At 48.8% G+C, this 18,825-nt stretch overlaps 1 protein-coding gene across 1 annotated transcript in view; it reads left to right on the top strand.

Annotated features, from left to right (window-relative positions):
- Window positions 1-18,825, top strand: part of TBX15 (T-box transcription factor 15) — a 283,475-nt gene that overhangs the window by 209,950 nt on the left and 54,700 nt on the right. Inside the window, exon 4 of the mRNA XM_085620709.1 lies at window positions 8,748-8,919. Within this exon, the coding sequence (XP_085476835.1) occupies window positions 8,748-8,919 (172 nt within the window). The remainder of the gene's footprint in view (window positions 1-8,747; window positions 8,920-18,825) is intronic.

The raw sequence follows: 18,825 nt of genomic DNA, 5'->3' as shown, positions 1-18,825 counted from the left end.
ACACCTAGAGCTACTCTGTTAAAATCCTCCACCGAGGGTATCTCAAAGTGCTCTAGGGAGCTCAGCCCCTGCCCATCTCTTCTTCTTCGCATATAATAATCTCCTAGCCCTGCCATTCTGATCTTCCTACTTAGTCATGGTACCCCTTTTGAGTCCGTCAATAATTATTCAGATCTTGTCCTCATAGAAGGTCGCTAGACTCTCACAGAGATCTTGAGTGGGATGTATTGTATTTTTTTTAACAATCCGGGTTGGCAATATCACAAACTATTTTGAAGATACTTCTAGCGCTATTTGCCACTTTCAGGCTGGTGTCTGCAAAGTACTCTGCTTTAGCTATAAAAATTTATTTTTTATAGGTAGTTATTACCGCCTTCCAGGGGGTTTTATCCTCATCTGCATATACCTTTCTCCACTTCCTCTCGCCTGCTTACAGCCCTGTTTCAGGTTTCTTAATTTTTCATTATACCATGGGGCTGAGGGTCTGCCTGTTTTTTTTAATAACTTTTTTTAGTGGGGCAGTCTGAGCCAGCCTTATATTTATCTGTTCACAAAAGGCCGAATAGTTCTCTTGCACCAGCTTATCTGCATCAAAGAGCCCATTAATGAGAAATACAGGGGATATTGTTGCCTTTTTCAGAAGCCGCTTCCAGTCCTTACGTTGATAATTCCTTGCCACACTAATAGTTGGGATGTTCATCCTGGGGTTATATACCCAAACTTTAATCAGGTGGTGGTCAGACCAGCCCACCGGCAGGGTGTCCACTGCTCCCATGACCTGTTTCTTGGAGAAAATGAAATCCAATATATGTCCTACCTTGTGTGTTGGCTCTGTGACCCATTGTTGCAGGTTTAAGTGCTCGCAAGACTGGAGGAGGTTCTTATAGCCTGAGTCTAAATTCCTATTTAACCACAGGTTAAAATCCCCCCCGATGAGCAGTCTAGAGTGGGAAAGCGCCATATTACAAAGGACCTCGATTAGCGCCTGCTGTTGTTGAGGGAGGCCTATAGCATATTATGCAGGTCAATAACTGTGTAAAACTATAACAACAATAAAACACCAGGATAAGGCTGGCCCATGTCTGTAACTGTGTAAATTTAAATCAACCATAAAACAAAAGGCTGATGCTGGCCAATGTTAATAGCTGTGTAAAACTTAAACTACCATTAAAGACCAGGCTGAGGCTGGTTCATGTCAATAAATAACTGTTTAAAACAAAACCAATGGATAAAACACCAGGCTGAGGCTGGGCCATGTAAATAACTGTGTAAAACTATAACAACAATAAAACACCAGGCTAAGGCTGGCCCATGTCATTATCTATGTAAAACTAAAATAATCAAAAGCACCAGGCTGAGGCTGGCCCATGTTAACAGCTGTGTAAAACTTAAACAACAGATAAAACTCCAGACTGAGGATGGTCCATGTCAGTAACTGTGTAAGACCAAAACAACCATAGAACACCAGGCTGAGGCTGGCCCATGCCAATAACTGTTAAGAACAAAAACAACCATAAAACACCAGGCTGAGGTCGACCCATGTCAATAACTGTTAAGAACAAAAACAACCATAAAACACCAGGCTGAGACCGACCCATGTCAATAACTGTTAAGAACAAAAAACAACCATAAAACACCAGGCTGAGACCGACCCATGTCAATAACTGTTAAGAACAAAAACAACCATAAAACACCAGGCTGAGACCGACCCATGTCAATAACTGTTAAGAACAAAAACAACCATAAAACACCAGGCTGAGACCGACCCATGTCAATAACTGTTAAGAACAAAAAACAACCATAAAACACCAGGCTGAGACCGACCCATGTCAATAACTGTTAAGAACAAAAACAACCATAAAACACCAGGCTGAGGTCGACCCATGTCAATAACTGTTAAGAACAAAAACAACCATAAAACACCAGGCTGAGACCGACCCATGTCAATAACTGTTAAGAACAAAAAACAACCATAAAACACCAGGCTGAGACCGACCCATGTCAATAACTGTTAAGAACAAAAACAACCATAAAACACCAGGCTGAGACCGACCCATGTCAATAACTGTTAAGAACAAAAAACAACCATAAAACACCAGGCTGAGACCGACCCATGTCAATAACTGTTAAGAACAAAAACAACCATAAAACACCAGGCTGAGACCGACCCATGTCAATAACTGTTAAGAACAAAAAACAACCATAAAACACCAGGCTGAGACCGACCCATGTCAATAACTGTTAAGAAAAAAAACAACCATAAAACAGCAGGCTGAGACCGACCCATGTCAATAACTGTTAAGAACAAAAACAACCATAAAACACCAGGCTGAGGTCGACCCATGTCAATAACTGTTAAGAACAAAAAACAACCATAAAACACCAGGCTGAGGTCGACCCATGTCAATAACTGTTAAGAACAAAAAACAACCATAAAACACCAGGCTGAGGTCGACCCATGTCAATAACTGTTAAGAACAAAAAACAACCATAAAACACCAGGCTGAGGTCGACCCATGTCAATAACTATTAAGAAAAAAAAACAACCATAAAACATCAGGCTGAGACCGACCCATGTCAATAACTGTTAAGAACAAAAACAACCATAAAACACCAGGCTGAGACTGGCCAGTGTGAATAATCGTGTAGAACCAAAACAACCATTAAACACTAGGTTGAGGCTGGTTCACATCAATAACTGTGTAAACCTACAAGAATAAAACACCTGGCTGAGGCTGGCTAATGCTACATTACAAATGCACCTTTTTTTGCATCCCTATTTCTCGGTCCCCACTGCACGGATCACACCCAAACTTTCCATGATAACCAGAACCTACTTTGACCTTTTTTTTGGAAGATTTCATGAAGATCGGTCAAACAACGCCAAAGTTATAGCCAAGTCAAAAAATGCTATTCCTATGGAGACTCTGTCCTAACTATAACTACCTACTGTAAACTGCCAGTAGGTGATATTTAGCTGCCTACTGGCAGTCGTCAGTAGATAGTTCTAGTTAGACCTACGTTTCCATAGAAAAAGCATTTTTTGATCTGCCTATATCGTTGCCATCTGTGGCATCGTTTGATGAATATTCATGATTTTTCCAATAAAAGGTGTGCCGGTAATTCTTGTTGAACATGGAAAGTTTTGGAGTTATCCATCAAGCGGGGGGCAAGAAAAGGGGGGGATTCAAAAATCGTGTTTTCCCCATGCTCATTTCCTTAGAGATTTAGACACAACCATAGCCCTAACCGCTGGACAGAATTACACCACATTTGGCAGGAAGGAAGCTCCTGACCCAGAAAGAACCCTTTTTTGATATTTGATGTAAATTCGTTCAGTAGTTTTTGACTTATTAAAAAAAAACAAATCAAAGGATCCAACAGTTCCCATGCTGAAATGTGATTGGCTGCCAACACTTCAACAAGGAAGTGTTGACTGCCATCTTGGGACTCTGCTTCGGCCGAGTCCCACAAAAAAGTTTTAAAAAAATAAAGAAAAGTGAGCAGGAATACCCTGCCCCTTAGTCTGGTAATGGGGTCCCAAAGGGGCCTAGCCAGGACAAAAAACACTTAAAATGTTTGCTGCAGAAACGTGATGGAGCTGCAAATCGGCTGCAAAAATGTGAAAAAAACAAGCACAGGCTCCAGCGCTTGTTTTGAATAGAGCCCCCGGGTGGGCCAGGTTCTGGGGTCAGTTTTTTTAAAAAGGAGGGGGCACACAGAGCCCCCTCTTAAGGCTCATTGCGCCCAGGGGACCACCACTTTTCCTGGGCTTTGTTTTGAAAAATGGAGGGGGGCTGCACGGACCCCCCTCCTGAGCTTTTAAAAAGCCCCAGGGACCACCACACCCCGGGGCAAGAAAATTATTTGGTGGGGGTCTGCACGAACCCCTGGACCCCAGGGACCACCACCTCCCCAGGGCCTAAATAATAATTAATACTGGGAGGGGGCCATATACAGCCCTGGGGACCACGCCTTCGCACAGCCAGCCCATGCTAAGAGAAAGATGGAGCCACCCACACCCTCCTGGAGCTATACATGGCCCTGGGGACCACCTACCCCCAGGGCTGGCTCCTGTTATGTCCCAGGGTGCCCACCCCCAGGACATAGCTATTTGCTCTGACTTGGTTGGACCTTTGACAGCTCCGGCTCAGTCAGAGCAAACAAACTCCTCTCTCAGCAAGCGAGATCTGTGAAACCACTCCGGCTGGCCAAACCCACATGAGCACTTTGGGAGTGCACCAGCACTCCTCCTCCATCCTCCCGTGCCCCGCCCCTCCAGGCACAAGCTGGCAAATGAAAAATAAAATGATGCTAGAGCATCGTTGTATTTTTTTGTTTGCTGGCTCTGCACCAGGCAGTGGGGTATAGACTACTTCTTACAGCAGGCTTGGTGGACTATGGAATGGCAGGGTGCACTCTGTGTTGCTCCAGGTATATTGACTTGGTCTTTCAGCAGGCATGGTGGATTGTAAAACATTTTGGGTGCTCTTAATCTTGCTGTTGGTACTTTGCTTGCGGTCTTCCAGTGGACTTGGCGGAGCATGAAATGGCAGCGTGCTCTGCTGCTCGCTCTGTGTATATGAAATGGCAGCGTGCTCTGCTGCTCGCTCTGTGTATATGAAATGGCAGCGTGCTCTGCTGCTCGCTCTGTGTATATGAAATGGCAGCGTGCTCTGCTGCTCGCTCTGTGTATATGAAATGGCAGCGTGCTCTGCTGCTCGCTCTGTGTATATGAAATGGCAGCGTGCTCTGCTGCTCGCTCTGTGTATATGAAATGGCAGCATGCTCTGCTGCTCGCTCTGTGTATATGAAATGGCAGTGTGCTGTCCGTCTTGCTGTGGGTACATTGACTTGTCTTATAATGGGAGTGGTGGAGTATGCCATGGCAAGGTGCTCTCCCTCTCGTTGTGTGTATATTGTCCTCGATCCTAGAGTGGGCATTGTCGAGTATGGAATGACAGACTGCTCTCCCTCTTGCTGTGTGTATATAGCCCTTGGTCCTAGAGTGGGTATCATGGAGTAGGCCATGGCCGGGCGCTCTCCTTCTCCCTGGGTGTATATTGACTTTGTTCCTACAGTGGGCATCGTAGATTATGGAATGGCAGGGTGCTCTCCCTCTCGCTGTGTGTATTACCCTCAGTCCTAGAGTAGGAATTGTCGAGTATGGAATGGCCCAGTGCTCTCCGTCTCGCTGTGTGTATATCGCCCGTGGTCCTAGAGTGGGCATCGTGGATAATGGAAAGGCAGTTTGCTGTCTGTCTCTCTCCAGGTAAATTGACTTGGTCTTACAGTGGGTGTGGTAGAGTATCAATGGTAGTGTGTTCTTCGTCTTACTCTGGGTATGCTGTTCTAGGTGTTAAAGTCGGGATGTCGGCAGAAAGGCACAGTGATGTCGGTTTCACTCTAGAGATATTGTATTGGTCTTACACTCAGCTTTGTGAATTATGGAACTCCAGTGTGCTCGCTCTGTCTTCCTCTGGTTATATTGCCCTTGGCTTTATGCTGGACATGATGGATTATGGTGAAACAGTGTGCTTTCCAGCTCACTGTGGTATATTGACTTGCTCCTACAATGGGCATAGTGGACTGCGGAATGTCAGTGTGCTTTCTGTCTCATTGTGGGTCTATTACCTTGATCTTACAATGTTTTCAGTGGAGGAGGGAACAGGAGTCCTGCTCACCACCTCACTGTGGTATTTCCTCGATCTTACAGTGGGTGTAGTGGAGTACGGATTAGCTGGGTGCTCTGCACCTTACTATGGGTACACTGCCCATGTTGTGCAGTGAGCATGCACTGAGATGTTCAAGTGGACACTTTGACAGGAGGTTGACATCATGAACTTGGCCTTGCAGTCAGCATGATAAAAGGCAAATGGTTTCTGAATGTGTGGTGGTGGTGGTGGTGGTGGTGGTGGTGGGGTGATGTGGGCTAATATAGAAGGCGTTAGGCATGTATTCTTTCATTTGTTGAGGTGGAGGGGCACTGGTATGGTGGTCTTGGTTTTGACAGTGACATGGTGCACCACTGGATGGTATTCTGAGCTTCATTGAGCAGGATGAGGAGATTGTGGCTTCAGACTTGCAGTGGCCATAGTGGATGAGGGACGGAGCCTACCGCTGACTCTTGTAGCAGACTTGGTTTAGGTAGGATCTTGCAGTGAATGTGGCAGAGAGGAGTGCCCTTGTACTATACGGGTTTCTGTGGCCGTGATCATCCACTCAGTTGAGTGTGCTTGATGGTTGTTGAGGGTGATATTCTACTCCTAGGGGCATATGTATCAAAATCCGTTATTGCGATTCTCAAATAGCGATTTTTTGAGAATTGCTATTTGAGAATCGCAAAACGGGATGTATTTAAAAATTCGCAAATATTTTACGATTTCTTGTCATTCCTTAATTGCGATTAGCAAATTGCAAAATTGCAATTAAGGAATACCAGGAGGCCCATAGGAATGAATGGGAAGTCATTCTCAATTTGCGATTCACAATTAGAGAATCGCAAATTAAGAATAATTTCAAGGATGCAAGGGTATCATAAGGACACCCTGATGCACCCCTGAAATGATCATGTGTGTGCATATGGCGCACATACATGCCCTAAGGGCATGTATGTGCGCCACATGGCACTTTGAAAAATGCCAAAAAGTGCATTTTTCAAAGAAATCGCAAATCACCACCAACTTGAAGTTGGTGGTAATTTGTGATTTCTTAAGGAGAAATCGCACAACTTGGGTGCTTGTTACATAGCATTTAAGGAATCGCAATTTGCGATTCCTTAAATGCTTACGCAAAATTAAGGAATCGCATGATTAGCGATTCCTTAATAATTCGATGCGAAAATGGCTCATACATCGCGTTTTGCAATTTTGTATTTTCAAACGCTGTTTTTTTGCGAATCGCAGCGTTTGTGAATACAAAATCGTTTGATACATATGCCCCTTAGTCTTTAAGGTGCTATGATGGTGGATGGTTGGCTTTGTGTTGCTGATCTTGAGGTGTGATGGTAGAAGGGGATACAACCCACTGGACCGTGAGGAAGGGTGATCGTTGTCATGGCATTGCACGCTCAGTCACTCAGTGAGCATGGTAGAAGTAAGGGGGGGTTCTATTTGTTGACCTGGGTGTGAACATTGTCAACTGCAGATGTCATAGTACTCTTGATCCTTGAGTGGACCCGGGTCATACAGCCTATTAGTCTGCAGGCGTGTGCGGCGGAAATGATTCACTATGGGCATGATCAAAGTGAGGTTTATAGAGTGTATGTGGGAATGGGGTGGCCGTGTGATTGGGTCTTACAGTGGGTATGGTGCCAATTCTCTACTTGGAAGCTTGTCCTCTCTCCAGGGCACAGCTCAGCAAAGACCAATGCACCTTGTGTCACATCTCTCTAGCACTCATCCCAAATCATTATCTACCCAGGTAATCAACAGACAGCGACAAACATCTCCAAGTGCTGGTGCAGCACAAGACAACAATGCTGAATTCAACTGCTTGCCTCACAGAGAAATATCCAGCACAAAACCAGGAGCTAATCACAAAACACTCTGCAACTGCAAAACTTCAAATAAAAAATAACAGAGTTCGGCCTTCTCTGTCTGCGGTCGAGCACTGCAAAGTAACACTCCCCACTCCCCCAATTTATACTCAAGCTCACCCCCTTTGAGTTGAAGGGTCACCTTTTTCAGCACCGTTTAAGAACTGCTTGCTGCTACCGCACTTCACCCTTTACAGAACCCAACTTAACTCAGAGACTATTTACTCATGCCTACTCACTCTAGTATCTGGAAGTCACTCTCATCCACCTTCATCCATCCTGTACTCATGAATATGAGCTCTGCATTACTCCCTGAACCTGCATCCTCGTAATATCCTTTAAGATGCCTTTTGTCACTCCTACGCGCAGGCATCCACACAGTGTCAAACGCATGCACTCATTCATCCACAGACTTTCAAATATAAATGCGCACTCAATTACAAACACAACCCTCCCCAAGTCACACGTGCTCATAAGGGTGCTCATGCACCCACATGCGCGCGCACACACACACACTCACTCTCATCAAACGCGGGCTGGTGTTTGCAAACTTACTCATTCACACTCTAACTCAATTATGTGTACTCCTATGCATGCCCTCTAAGACAAAAATTCCTCTACCTGCTCACACAGACTTGCACACTCACACACACACTTTTACCTGTTTGAGATGCTCACTCATTTGGAGACGTCCACTCTCATGCACCGGAGATGCTCAGACATTTGCTGTCCAGTACACCCTCTCCCGCATGCTGGGGACACGCACCCACACATTTGTTCACGTATATACCCACTTTCACATACTATGACAATCAATAATTGCTCACCTATACAATCAATCTTGTGTGCTATGACAGTCACTCACCCAATTACTCACCTATATAGTCGCTCTCACATGTTGTGACAGTCACTCTCACATTTGTGCACCTGCAGAGCCACTCTCACTTGCCCGAGACACTCCCACATTTGCTGACCTACATGCAGAGTCTTACTCGCTATCACACTCATTCACACGTGTGCTCACCTGTACACCCACTCTCTCATGCTATGACACTCATTCACTCATTTTCTCACATGTGCACCCACTCTCAGATGCTATGACACTTATTCACCCACCTTCCTACTCCACTGTCCCGGTGCACATGTTTTGCTCTACACATTGTGCATGGTGATGGTACCTTAACTGCCTGCTTCATCCTCTTTCTCTCAGGTACGTCTATCACAGTTCAAAGTGGATGGTGGCTGGCAACGCGGACTCTCCTGTGCCCCCACGGGTATACATTCACCCCGACTCGCTGGCTTCTGGAGACACCTGGATGAGGCAGGTGGTCAGTTTCGACAAACTTAAGCTGACCAACAACGAGCTGGATGACCAAGGCCATGTGAGTCAGAGCTGTGGATCTGCATGTGTAGGAGGGATGCTCATCAAAGCTAAGGTGAGGGGGGAGGCTGGCAGATCTAAGCCAGAGCAAGGGTGAACTGAGGCTTATCTAAGCCAGGTAGAGGCAAGATGAAAGCCCATCAAAGCAAGAGCGAGTCCAGCAATAGGCTTATCAAAGCTTATCAAAGCTGCAGTGAACCAGGAGGTGGACCAACCAGTGTGAGACGGGAGGTCCAACGAAGCCAGAGTGAGGGTAGAGGTAGGAGGATCTAAGCCAGAGACAGGGTGGACTGGAGTATATATAAGCCAAAGGACGGCCAGACGGAAGTTCATCAAAGCAACAGCGAGTCTGACAGTGGGCTTATCAAAGCTGCAGTGAACCAGGAGGTGGACCAGGAGTGTGGCCTATCGAGGCAGAAACTTATCAAACCAGGTGCAAACCAGGAGGGTGGATCACATAGAAGCTGCAAAGGCATTGAGAGGGAGTGGGCTGTCTGTGAATACAACCATCCGGCCGTGAGGCAAATGTCCTGCCTGGGAATCCACACCTTTCCTCTAGGAACTTTAATGACCCCAAGGGGACGGAAGGGACATGGAACACACTGAGCCTGTCAGTGACCTCAGAGGAGCTCTTGGCCCCATGAATTTCATTGGTTCCTGGAGGCTCTTTCAACTTAGGTGAACCTCTATCAGAGGGGCAATTGTAGTGAGACCGCATTTCGCCACATGGGTGATGCTTTTTATTTCCTCATTCTAAACTACACAAGCCCTTTTCAAATACCAATGTGGTATCTAGTCCCAAACCCAGATTGTGATTTGGTCACGTGCTTCTGGCTCGCAATCAAGCGTTGCTATAAACCGATTCGCTTTTCTGAGGTCGCAAACTGCCCCGTGTTTTGCGAATCGGACCTTGCGAAGGCAAAATGTCTTCATACATCTAGCCATAAATTAGGTTTGTGCTAAATTCGTGTTCTTTCCATGTGCTTATCGATCCAGAATTGTGCATAATTCAAATCCGAATCCATCATTTCAGGCTACATTTGAGCAGAAGCCGCACGAGCCGCATCCTCAATGTGTGTCACGAGGACGCACCAGACCGGAGCCTCAAACAACCGCTGCTCGCGTGCTCGTGTCCGCGTGCCCCCGCTGCTCGTGCCCCCGTGCACCCGCTGCTCGTGTCCGCGTGCACCCCTAGAAAAATGTTACTGGAAAGTATCATGAATTCCACCTTTTGTGGAAAATGTGTATCACAAAGTGCGCGCAATGACAGGAAATGCATGTAAATGACGCCAGTTTATGAAACCCAAACTGGTTTCAATGCTTGGGCCCCTTCTGAGTTCAATGCTTGGGCCCCTTCTGAGTTCAATGCGAGGGCCCCTTCTGAGATCCATGCGAGGGCCCCTTATGAGTTCAATGCGAGGGCCCCTTCTGAGTTCAATGCTAGGGCCCCTTCTGAGTTCCATGCGAGGGCCCCTTCTGAGTTCAATGCTTGGGCCCCTTCTGAGTTCAATGCTAGGGCCCCTTCTGAGTTCCATGCTAGGGCCCCTTCTGAGTTCAATGCTAGGGCCCCTTCTGAGTTCCATGCTAGGGCCCCTTCTGAGTTCAATGCTTGGGCCCCTTCTGAGTTCAATGCTTGGGCCCCTTCTGAGTTCAATGCTAGGGCCCCTTCTGAGGTCCATGCGAGGGCCCCTTCTGAGTTCAATGCTAGGGCCCCTTCTGAGGTCCATGCGAGGGCCCCTTCTGAGTTCAATGCTAGGGCCCCTTCTGAGGTACATGCGAGGGCCCCTTCTGAGTTCAATGCTAGGGCCCCTTCTGAGGTCCATGCGAGGGCCCCTTATGAGTTCAATGCTAGGGCCCCTTCTGAGTTCAATGCTTGGGCCCCTTCTGAGTTCAATGCGAGGGCCCCTTCTGAGATCCATGCGAGGGCCCCTTATGAGTTCAATGCGAGGGCCCCTTCTGAGTTCAATGCTAGGGCCCCTTCTGAGTTCCATGCGAGGGCCCCTTCTGAGTTCAATGCTTGGGCCCCTTCTGAGTTCAATGCTAGGGCCCCTTCTGAGTTCCATGCTAGGGCCCCTTCTGAGTTCAATGCTAGGGCCCCTTCTGAGTTCCATGCTAGGGCCCCTTCTGAGTTCAATGCTTGGGCCCCTTCTGAGTTCAATGCTTGGGCCCCTTCTGAGTTCAATGCTAGGGCCCCTTCTGAGGTCCATGCGAGGGCCCCTTCTGAGTTCAATGCTAGGGCCCCTTCTGAGGTCCATGCGAGGGCCCCTTCTGAGTTCAATGCTAGGGCCCCTTCTGAGGTACATGCGAGGGCCCCTTCTGAGTTCAATGCTAGGGCCCCTTCTGAGGTCCATGCGAGGGCCCCTTATGAGTTCAATGCTAGGGCCCCTTCTGAGTTCAATGCTAGGGCCCCTTCTGAGGTCCATGTGAGGGCCCCTTATGAGTTCAATGCGAGGGCCCCTTATGAGTTCATTGCTAGGGCCCCTTCTGAGTTCAATGCTAGGGCCCCTTCTGAGGTCCATGCGAGGGCCCCTTATGAGTTCAATGCTAGGCCCCCTTCTGAGTTCAATACTAGGGCCCCTTCTGAGTTCAATGCGAGGGCCCCTTATGAGTTCAATGCGAGGGCCCCTTATGAGTTCATTGCTAGGGCCCCTTATGAGTTCAATGCGAGGGCCCCTTATGAGTTCAATGTGAAGGCCCCTTATGAGTTCAATGCTAGGGCCCCTTCTGAGTTCAATGCTAGGGCCCCTTCTGAGGTCCATGCGAGGGCCCCTTCTGAGTTCAATGCTAGGGCCCCTTATGAGTTCCATGCGAGGGCCCCTTATGAGTTCAATGCGAGGGCCCCTTATGAGTTCAATGTGAGGGCCCCTTATGAGTTCATTGCTAGGGCCCCTTATGAGTTCAATGCTAGGGCCCCTTCTGAGGTCCATGCGAGGGCCCCTTATGAGTTCAATGCTAGGGCCCCTTATGAGTTCAATGCTAGGGCCCCTTCTGAGTTCAATACTAGGGCCCCTTCTGAGTTCAATGCGAGGGCCCCTTATGAGTTCAATGCTAGGGCCCCTTATGAGTTCATTGCTAGGGCCCCTTATGAGTTCAATGCGAGGGCCCCTTATGAGTTCAATGCTAGGGCCCCTTCTGAGTTCAATGCTAGGGCCCCTTCTGAGGTCCATGCGAGGGCCCCTTATGAGTTCAATGCTAGGGCCCCTTCTGAGTTCAATGCGAGGGCCCCTTATGAGTTCAATGCGAGGGCCCCTTATGAGTTCAATGCGAGGGCCCCTTATGAGTTCAATGCTAGGGCCCCTTCTGACTTCCATGTTAGGGCCCCTAATGAGTTCAATGCTAGGGCCCCTTCTGAGTTCCATGCTAGGGCCCCTTCTGAGTTCAATGAGAGGGCCCCTTATGAGTTCAATGCTAGGGCCCCTTCTGACTTCCATGTTAGGGCCCCTAATGAGTTCAATGCTAGGGCCCCTTCTGAGGTCCATGCGAGGGCCCCTTCTGAGTTCAATGCTAGGGCCCCTTCTGAGTTCAATGCTAGGGCCCCTTATGAGTTCCATGCGAGGGCCCCTTATGAGGTCCATGTGAGGGCCCCTTCTGAGTTCCATGCTAGGGCCCCTTCTGAGTTCCATGCTAGGGCCCATTCTGAGTTCAATGCTAGGGCCCCTTATGAGTTTAATGCTAGGGCCCCTTCTGAGGTCCATGCGAGGGCCCCTTATGAGTTCAATGCTAGGGACCCTTCTGAGGTCCATGCGAGGGCCCCTTCTGAGTTCAATGCTAGGGCCCCTTCTGAGTTCAATGCTAGGGCCCCTTCTGAGTTCAATGCTAGGGCCCCTTCTGAGGTCCATGCGAGGGCCCCTTCTGAGTTCAATGCTAGGGCCCCTTCTGAGTTCAATGCGAGGGCCCCTTCTGAGTTCAATGCGAGGGCCCCTTACGAGTTCAATGCGAGGGCCCCTTATGAGTTCATTGCTAGGGCCCCTTCTGAGTTCAATGCTAGGGCCCCTTCTGAGGTCCATGCGAGGGCCCCTTATGAGTTCAATGCTAGGGCCCCTTATGAGTTCAATGCTAGGGCCCCTTCTGAGTTCAATACTAGGGCCCCTTCTGAGTTCAATGCGAGGGCCCCTTATGAGTTCAATGCGAGGGCCCCTTATGAGTTCATTGCTAGGGCCCCTTATGAGTTCAATGCGAGGGCCCCTTATGAGTTCAATGCTAGGGCCCCTTCTGAGTTCAATGCTAGGGCCCCTTCTGAGTTCAATGCGAGGGCCCCTTATGAGTTCAATGCGAGGGCCCCTTATGAGTTCAATGCGAGGGCCCCTTATGAGTTCAATGCTAGGGCCCCTTCTGACTTCCATGTTAGGGCCCCTAATGAGTTCAATGCTAGGGCCCCTTCTGAGTTCCATGCTAGGGCCCCTTCTGAGTTCAATGCGAGGGCCCCTTATGAGTTCAATGCTAGGGCCCCTTCTGACTTCCATGTTAGGGCCCCTAATGAGTTCAATGCTAGGGCCCCTTCTGAGGTCCATGCGAGGGCCCCTTCTGAGTTCAATGCTAGGGCCCCTTCTGAGTTCAATGCTAGGGCCCCTTATGAGTTCCATGCGAGGGCCCCTTATGAGGTCCATGTGAGGGCCCCTTCTGAGTTCCATGCTAGGGCCCCTTCTGAGTTCCATGCTAGGGCCCCTTCTGAGTTCAATGCTAGGGCCCCTTATGAGTTTAATGCTAGGGCCCCTTCTGAGGTCCATGCGAGGGCCCCTTATGAGTTCAATGCTAGGGACCCTTCTGAGGTCCATGTGAGGGCCCCTTATGAGTTCAATGCTAGGGCCCCTTCTGAGTTCCATGCTAGGGCCCATTCTGAGTTCAATGCTAGGGCCCCTTATGAGTTTAATGCTAGGGCCCCTTCTGAGGTCCATGCGAGGGCCCCTTATGAGTTCAATGCTAGGGACCCTTCTGAGGTCCATGCGAGGGCCCCTTCTGAGTTCAATGCTAGGGCCCCTTCTGAGTTCAATGCTAGGGCCCCTTCTGTGTTCAATGCTAGGGCCCCTTCTGAGGTCCATGCGAGGGCCCCTTCTGAGTTCAATGCTAGGGCCCCTTCTGAGTTCAATGCGAGGGCCCCTTCTGAGTTCAATGCGAGGGCCCCTTATGAGTTCAATGCGAGGGCCCCTTATGAGTTCATTGCTAGGGCCCCTTCTGAGTTCAATGCTAGGGCCCCTTCTGAGGTCCATGCGAGGGCCCCTTATGAGTTCAATGCTAGGGCCCCTTATGAGTTCAATGCTAGGGCCCCTTCTGAGTTCAATACTAGGGCCCCTTCTGAGTTCAATGCGAGGGCCCCTTATGAGTTCAATGCGAGGGCCCCTTATGAGTTCATTGCTAGGGCCCCTTATGAGTTCAATGCGAGGGCCCCTTATGAGTTCAATGCTAGGGCCCCTTCTGAGTTCAATGCTAGGGCCCCTTCTGAGGTCCATGCGAGGGCCCCTTATGAGTTCAATGCTAGGGCCCCTTCTGAGTTCAATGCGAGGGCCCCTTATGAGTTCAATGCGAGGGCCCCTTATGAGTTCAATGCGAGGGCCCCTTATGAGTTCAATGCTAGGGCCCCTTCTGACTTCCATGTTAGGGCCCCTAATGAGTTCAATGCTAGGGCCCCTTCTGAGTTCCATGCTAGGGCCCCTTCTGAGTTCAATGCGAGGGCCCCTTATGAGTTCAATGCTAGGGCCCCTTCTGACTTCCATGTTAGGGCCCCTAATGAGTTCAATGCTAGGGCCCCTTCTGAGATCCATGCGAGGGCCCCTTCTGAGTTCAATGCTAGGGCCCCTTCTGAGTTCAATGCTAGGGCCCCTTATGAGTTCCATGCGAGGGCCCCTTATGAGGTCCATGTGAGGGCCCCTTCTGAGTTCCATGCTAGGGCCCCTTCTGAGTTCCATGCTAGGGCCCCTTCTGAGTTCAATGCTAGGGCCCCTTATGAGTTTAATGCTAGGGCCCCTTCTGAGGTCCATGCGAGGGCCCCTTATGAGTTCAATGCTAGGGACCCTTCTGAGGTCCATGTGAGGGCCCCTTATGAGTTCAATGCTAGGGTCCCTTTTGAGTTCAATGCGAGGGCCCCTTATGAGTTCAATGCTAGGGCCCTGTCTGAGTTCAATGCTAGGGCCCCTTCTGAGTTCCATGCTAGGGCCCCTTCTGAGTTCCATGCTAGGGCCCCTTCTGAGTTCAATCCTAGGGCCCCTTCTGAGTTCAATGCTAGGGCCCCTTCTGAGTTCATTGCTAGGGTCCCTTATGAGTTCAATGCTAGGGTCCCTTATGAGTTCCATGCTAGGGCCCCTTCTAAGAGGAGCGCACGTTGTCCTACATGTAACTGTAGCGCAGGCAGTTATCACTGGGTAATTGCCCGGAGTAAATGTGAATAGCGCAGCAATAACGCACGTTAAAAAGACATAGATACCGCCTGCCGCCCGTGATGTCACACCGCGATATACAGTGGGGGCGCCAAAAAAGACTAAGGAACATATGATTGGCTCCGAGGGATGTTTGCACCGGTTGTTACCACGTCACGTGGCGCAAAAGGGTTAAGCGAAGGACACAGATGCACCAGCAGCTGTTACACTGACCCCGCATACCAGCCTGACACATGACTGACTCTGACCCAGTGCTGCCAGGAAGTCCTCTGACGTCAGCACAGCCCAGCAGGCCTCTGGCTCCCTCGGTAGGTGTCTCTGGCATCCGACGTGGCGGCCACAAGGCCCTCGCCCTGCTCCAAGCCGTGCGTAAAGAGCCAGAGTGTGCAGAAGTGTCATGGCGCGGCTGGCTGGGCCTCTTCATCCCAACGGGATGCCAGGAAACCCCATAAAAGCGCCGTCGGATGATGTCAGCGGAAAGAGATCGCTCTGCTGGCAGGCCTGGGCTCCCAGAGTCCACCCCGAGCTGCTTCAAGGAGTCTTTCTGTTCTGTACCATTGACCAATCGCTCGGATTACAAACCGAGTTGTTCTCAATTTGATATTGAAAAGCTTCCCACAGATAGGACATAAACAGAGTACATTCATGACAGCTGGAAACCCACCACGACATGGAGCCTGCAGAAAATGGGGACTAACACCCGCCGAGGCGCGTAGCAGAACCGGAAATGAGCACAGTTGGGTTTGGGCCATTTCAAAGGCCAGGCAGACACAGCGATGCTGGGTTTGTGTTTTGTGAGCAGGGAGTCGCTTTCATCTCTTGGAAGGGGGCGGCTCCATGCATGTGCACGCATGGGAAGGCGGACGCCCCCTGCGGCGCTTTCTTGTAGGCACGCCGCCATTTTCCAGCTGGTGTCGTTATAAATAGTGTCATGTGAGGATGAAGGAAGGTTGTGGTGTTCCCCTGATTTTTGCTGTTGATGCGAAAAAAGGTTATTTGTGGCTGCGCTCAGCTCCAGAAGTTACGATATAGGCTGTAGGCCGTGGGAGTTTGAGCCGCACTAAAGGACTTTTGTAGGCCAGGCCTTGGGGCAGCCAGTGGGCAGTTCTACGGTGACTCACTCTCATTTGCACTGTTGTCCCACGGTCGTGGCTTCTGTTGCACGGCCCAATGGGCGTCAAGTGTTCCTATTTTTGGGGCTCATTATGATGACGCGCGGACTTGGTCCACCCGCCACCATACCGGTGTTTGCGACCGCCTGCCATACATGCGGCGGTCCAACCACTGCTATTAGGATGCGCCTGCCATAGTGGCGGGCGCATCCTGGGCCTTTATTATTGCGGGCGGTGCTGCTGGCTTCACCACCGTCCGCAATGTTAAAGGTGCATGCGCCGCATTTCCCTGCACCACATAGCAGGCACCACGCGGTGCCTGCCACTTGGTGCATGGAAATGCAGGGGGGTACCAGAGTACCCCCCAGCGCAGCAACCCCCCCCCCCACCCACAAGGGGGACCCGCAACAGGGCCCCCAATCCCCGCCAGCCTTTCCGTGGAATGTACTTTCAACTCTGGAAAACTTCCCCAGCTGACCTGGAATGTACCTTCAACTCTAGAAAACTTCACCAACTGATCTAAAATGTACCTTCAACTCTAGAAAACTTTCTCAACTGACGTAGAAGGTACCTTGAACTCTAGAAAACTTTCCCAACTGACGTAGAAGGTACCTTGAACTCTAGAAAACTTCCCCAACTGACATAAAAGGTACCTTCAACTGTAGAAGCTACTCCAACGGATCTGGAATGTACCTTCAACTCTAGAAAACTTCCCCAGCTGACTTAGAATGTACCTTCAACTCTAGAAAACTTCCCCAGCTGACTTAGAATGTACCTTCAACTCTAGAAAATTTCCCCGGCTGACTTAGAATGTACCTTCAACTCTAGAAAACTTCCCCAGCTGACTTAGAATGTACCTTCAACTCTAGAAAACTTCGCCAACTGATCTAAAATGTACCTTGAACTCTAGAAACCTTTCCCAACTGACGTAAAAGGTACCTTCAACTGTAGAAGCTACTTCAACGGATCTGGAATGTACCTTCAACTCTAGAAAACTTCCCCAGCTGACTTAGAATGTACCTTCAACTCTAGAAAACTTCGCCAACTGATCTAAAATGTACCTTGAACTCTAGAAACCTTTCCCAACTGACGTAAAAGGTACCTTCAACTGTAGAAGCTACTTCAACGGATCTGGAATGTACCTTCAACTCTAGAAAACTTCCCCAGCTGACTTAGAATGTACCTTCAACTCTAGAAAACTTCCCCAGCTGACTTAGAATGTACCTTCAACTCTAGAAAACTTCCCACACTGATGTAGAATGTACCTTCAACCTTAGAAAACGTTCCCAACTGATGTAGAATGTAACTTCAACTCTAGAATACTTCCGCAACTGATGTAGAATGTAAGTTCAATTCTAGAAAACTTCTCCAGCTGACTTGGAATGTACCTCCAAGCCTAGAAAACGTCCCAGACTGACCTGGCATGTACCTTCAACCCTAGAAAACCTCAGTAAAATGACGTAGAATGTACCTTCAACTGTTGAAAACTTCCCCAACTGGTCTATTATGTACCTTGAACTCTAGAAAACGTCCTCAACAGACGTAGAATGTACCTCTTGAACTCTTGAAAACTTCCCCCACTTCTACCTCCATCCCTAGAAAGCTTCCCTAACTTACCTGGAATGTTTCTTCAACTCTCAAAAAGTTCCCCAACTGACCTAGAAGGTACCTTCAACTCTAGAAAACTTCCCCAGCTGACTTAGAATGTACCTTCAACTCTAGAAAACTTACCCAACTGATGAAGAATGTACCTCCGACCCTAGAAAACTTCCCCAACTCACTTAGAAATTAACTTCAACTCTAGAAAACTTCCCCAACTCACTTAGAAATTAACTTCAACTCTAGAAAACTTCCCCAACTGATGTAGAATGTAACTTCAACTCTAGAAAACTTGACTAGCTGACTTAGAATGTACCTCCAACACTAAAAATCTTCACCAGCTGACCTGGAATGTACTTTCAACCTGATCTATAATGTACCTTGAACTCTAGAAAACTTCCCTAACTGGCGTAGAATGTACCTTGAACTCTTGAAATCTTCCCCAAATGACCTGGAAAGTACCTTCAACTCTAGAAAACTTCTCCAATAGACTTAGAATGTACCTTCAACCCTAGAAATGTTCCCTAACTGACCTGGAATGTACCTTCAACTCTAGAAAACTTCCCCACCTGACCTGAAATGTACTTCAATTCTAGAAAACTTCCCCAACTGACCTGGAATGTACTTCAATTCTAGAAAACATCCCCAACTGACCTGGAACGTACCTTCAACTCTAGAAAACTTCCCCACCTGACCTCAAATGTACCTTCAATTCTAGAAAACTTCCCTAACTGACCTGGAATGTACCTTCAATTCTAGAAAATTTCCCCAACTGACCTAGAATGTACCTCCAACTGGTTCACTGATAGAATATCGATGCTAAAA

The sequence above is a fragment of the Triturus cristatus genome, chromosome 8 (genome assembly GCF_964204655.1).
Source record: "Triturus cristatus chromosome 8, aTriCri1.1, whole genome shotgun sequence".
In the NCBI taxonomy this organism is placed as follows: Eukaryota; Metazoa; Chordata; class Amphibia; order Caudata; family Salamandridae; genus Triturus; species Triturus cristatus.
The sequence above is the reverse complement of the archived record's forward strand: the minus strand, read 5'-3'. Positions and strand labels throughout refer to the sequence as shown.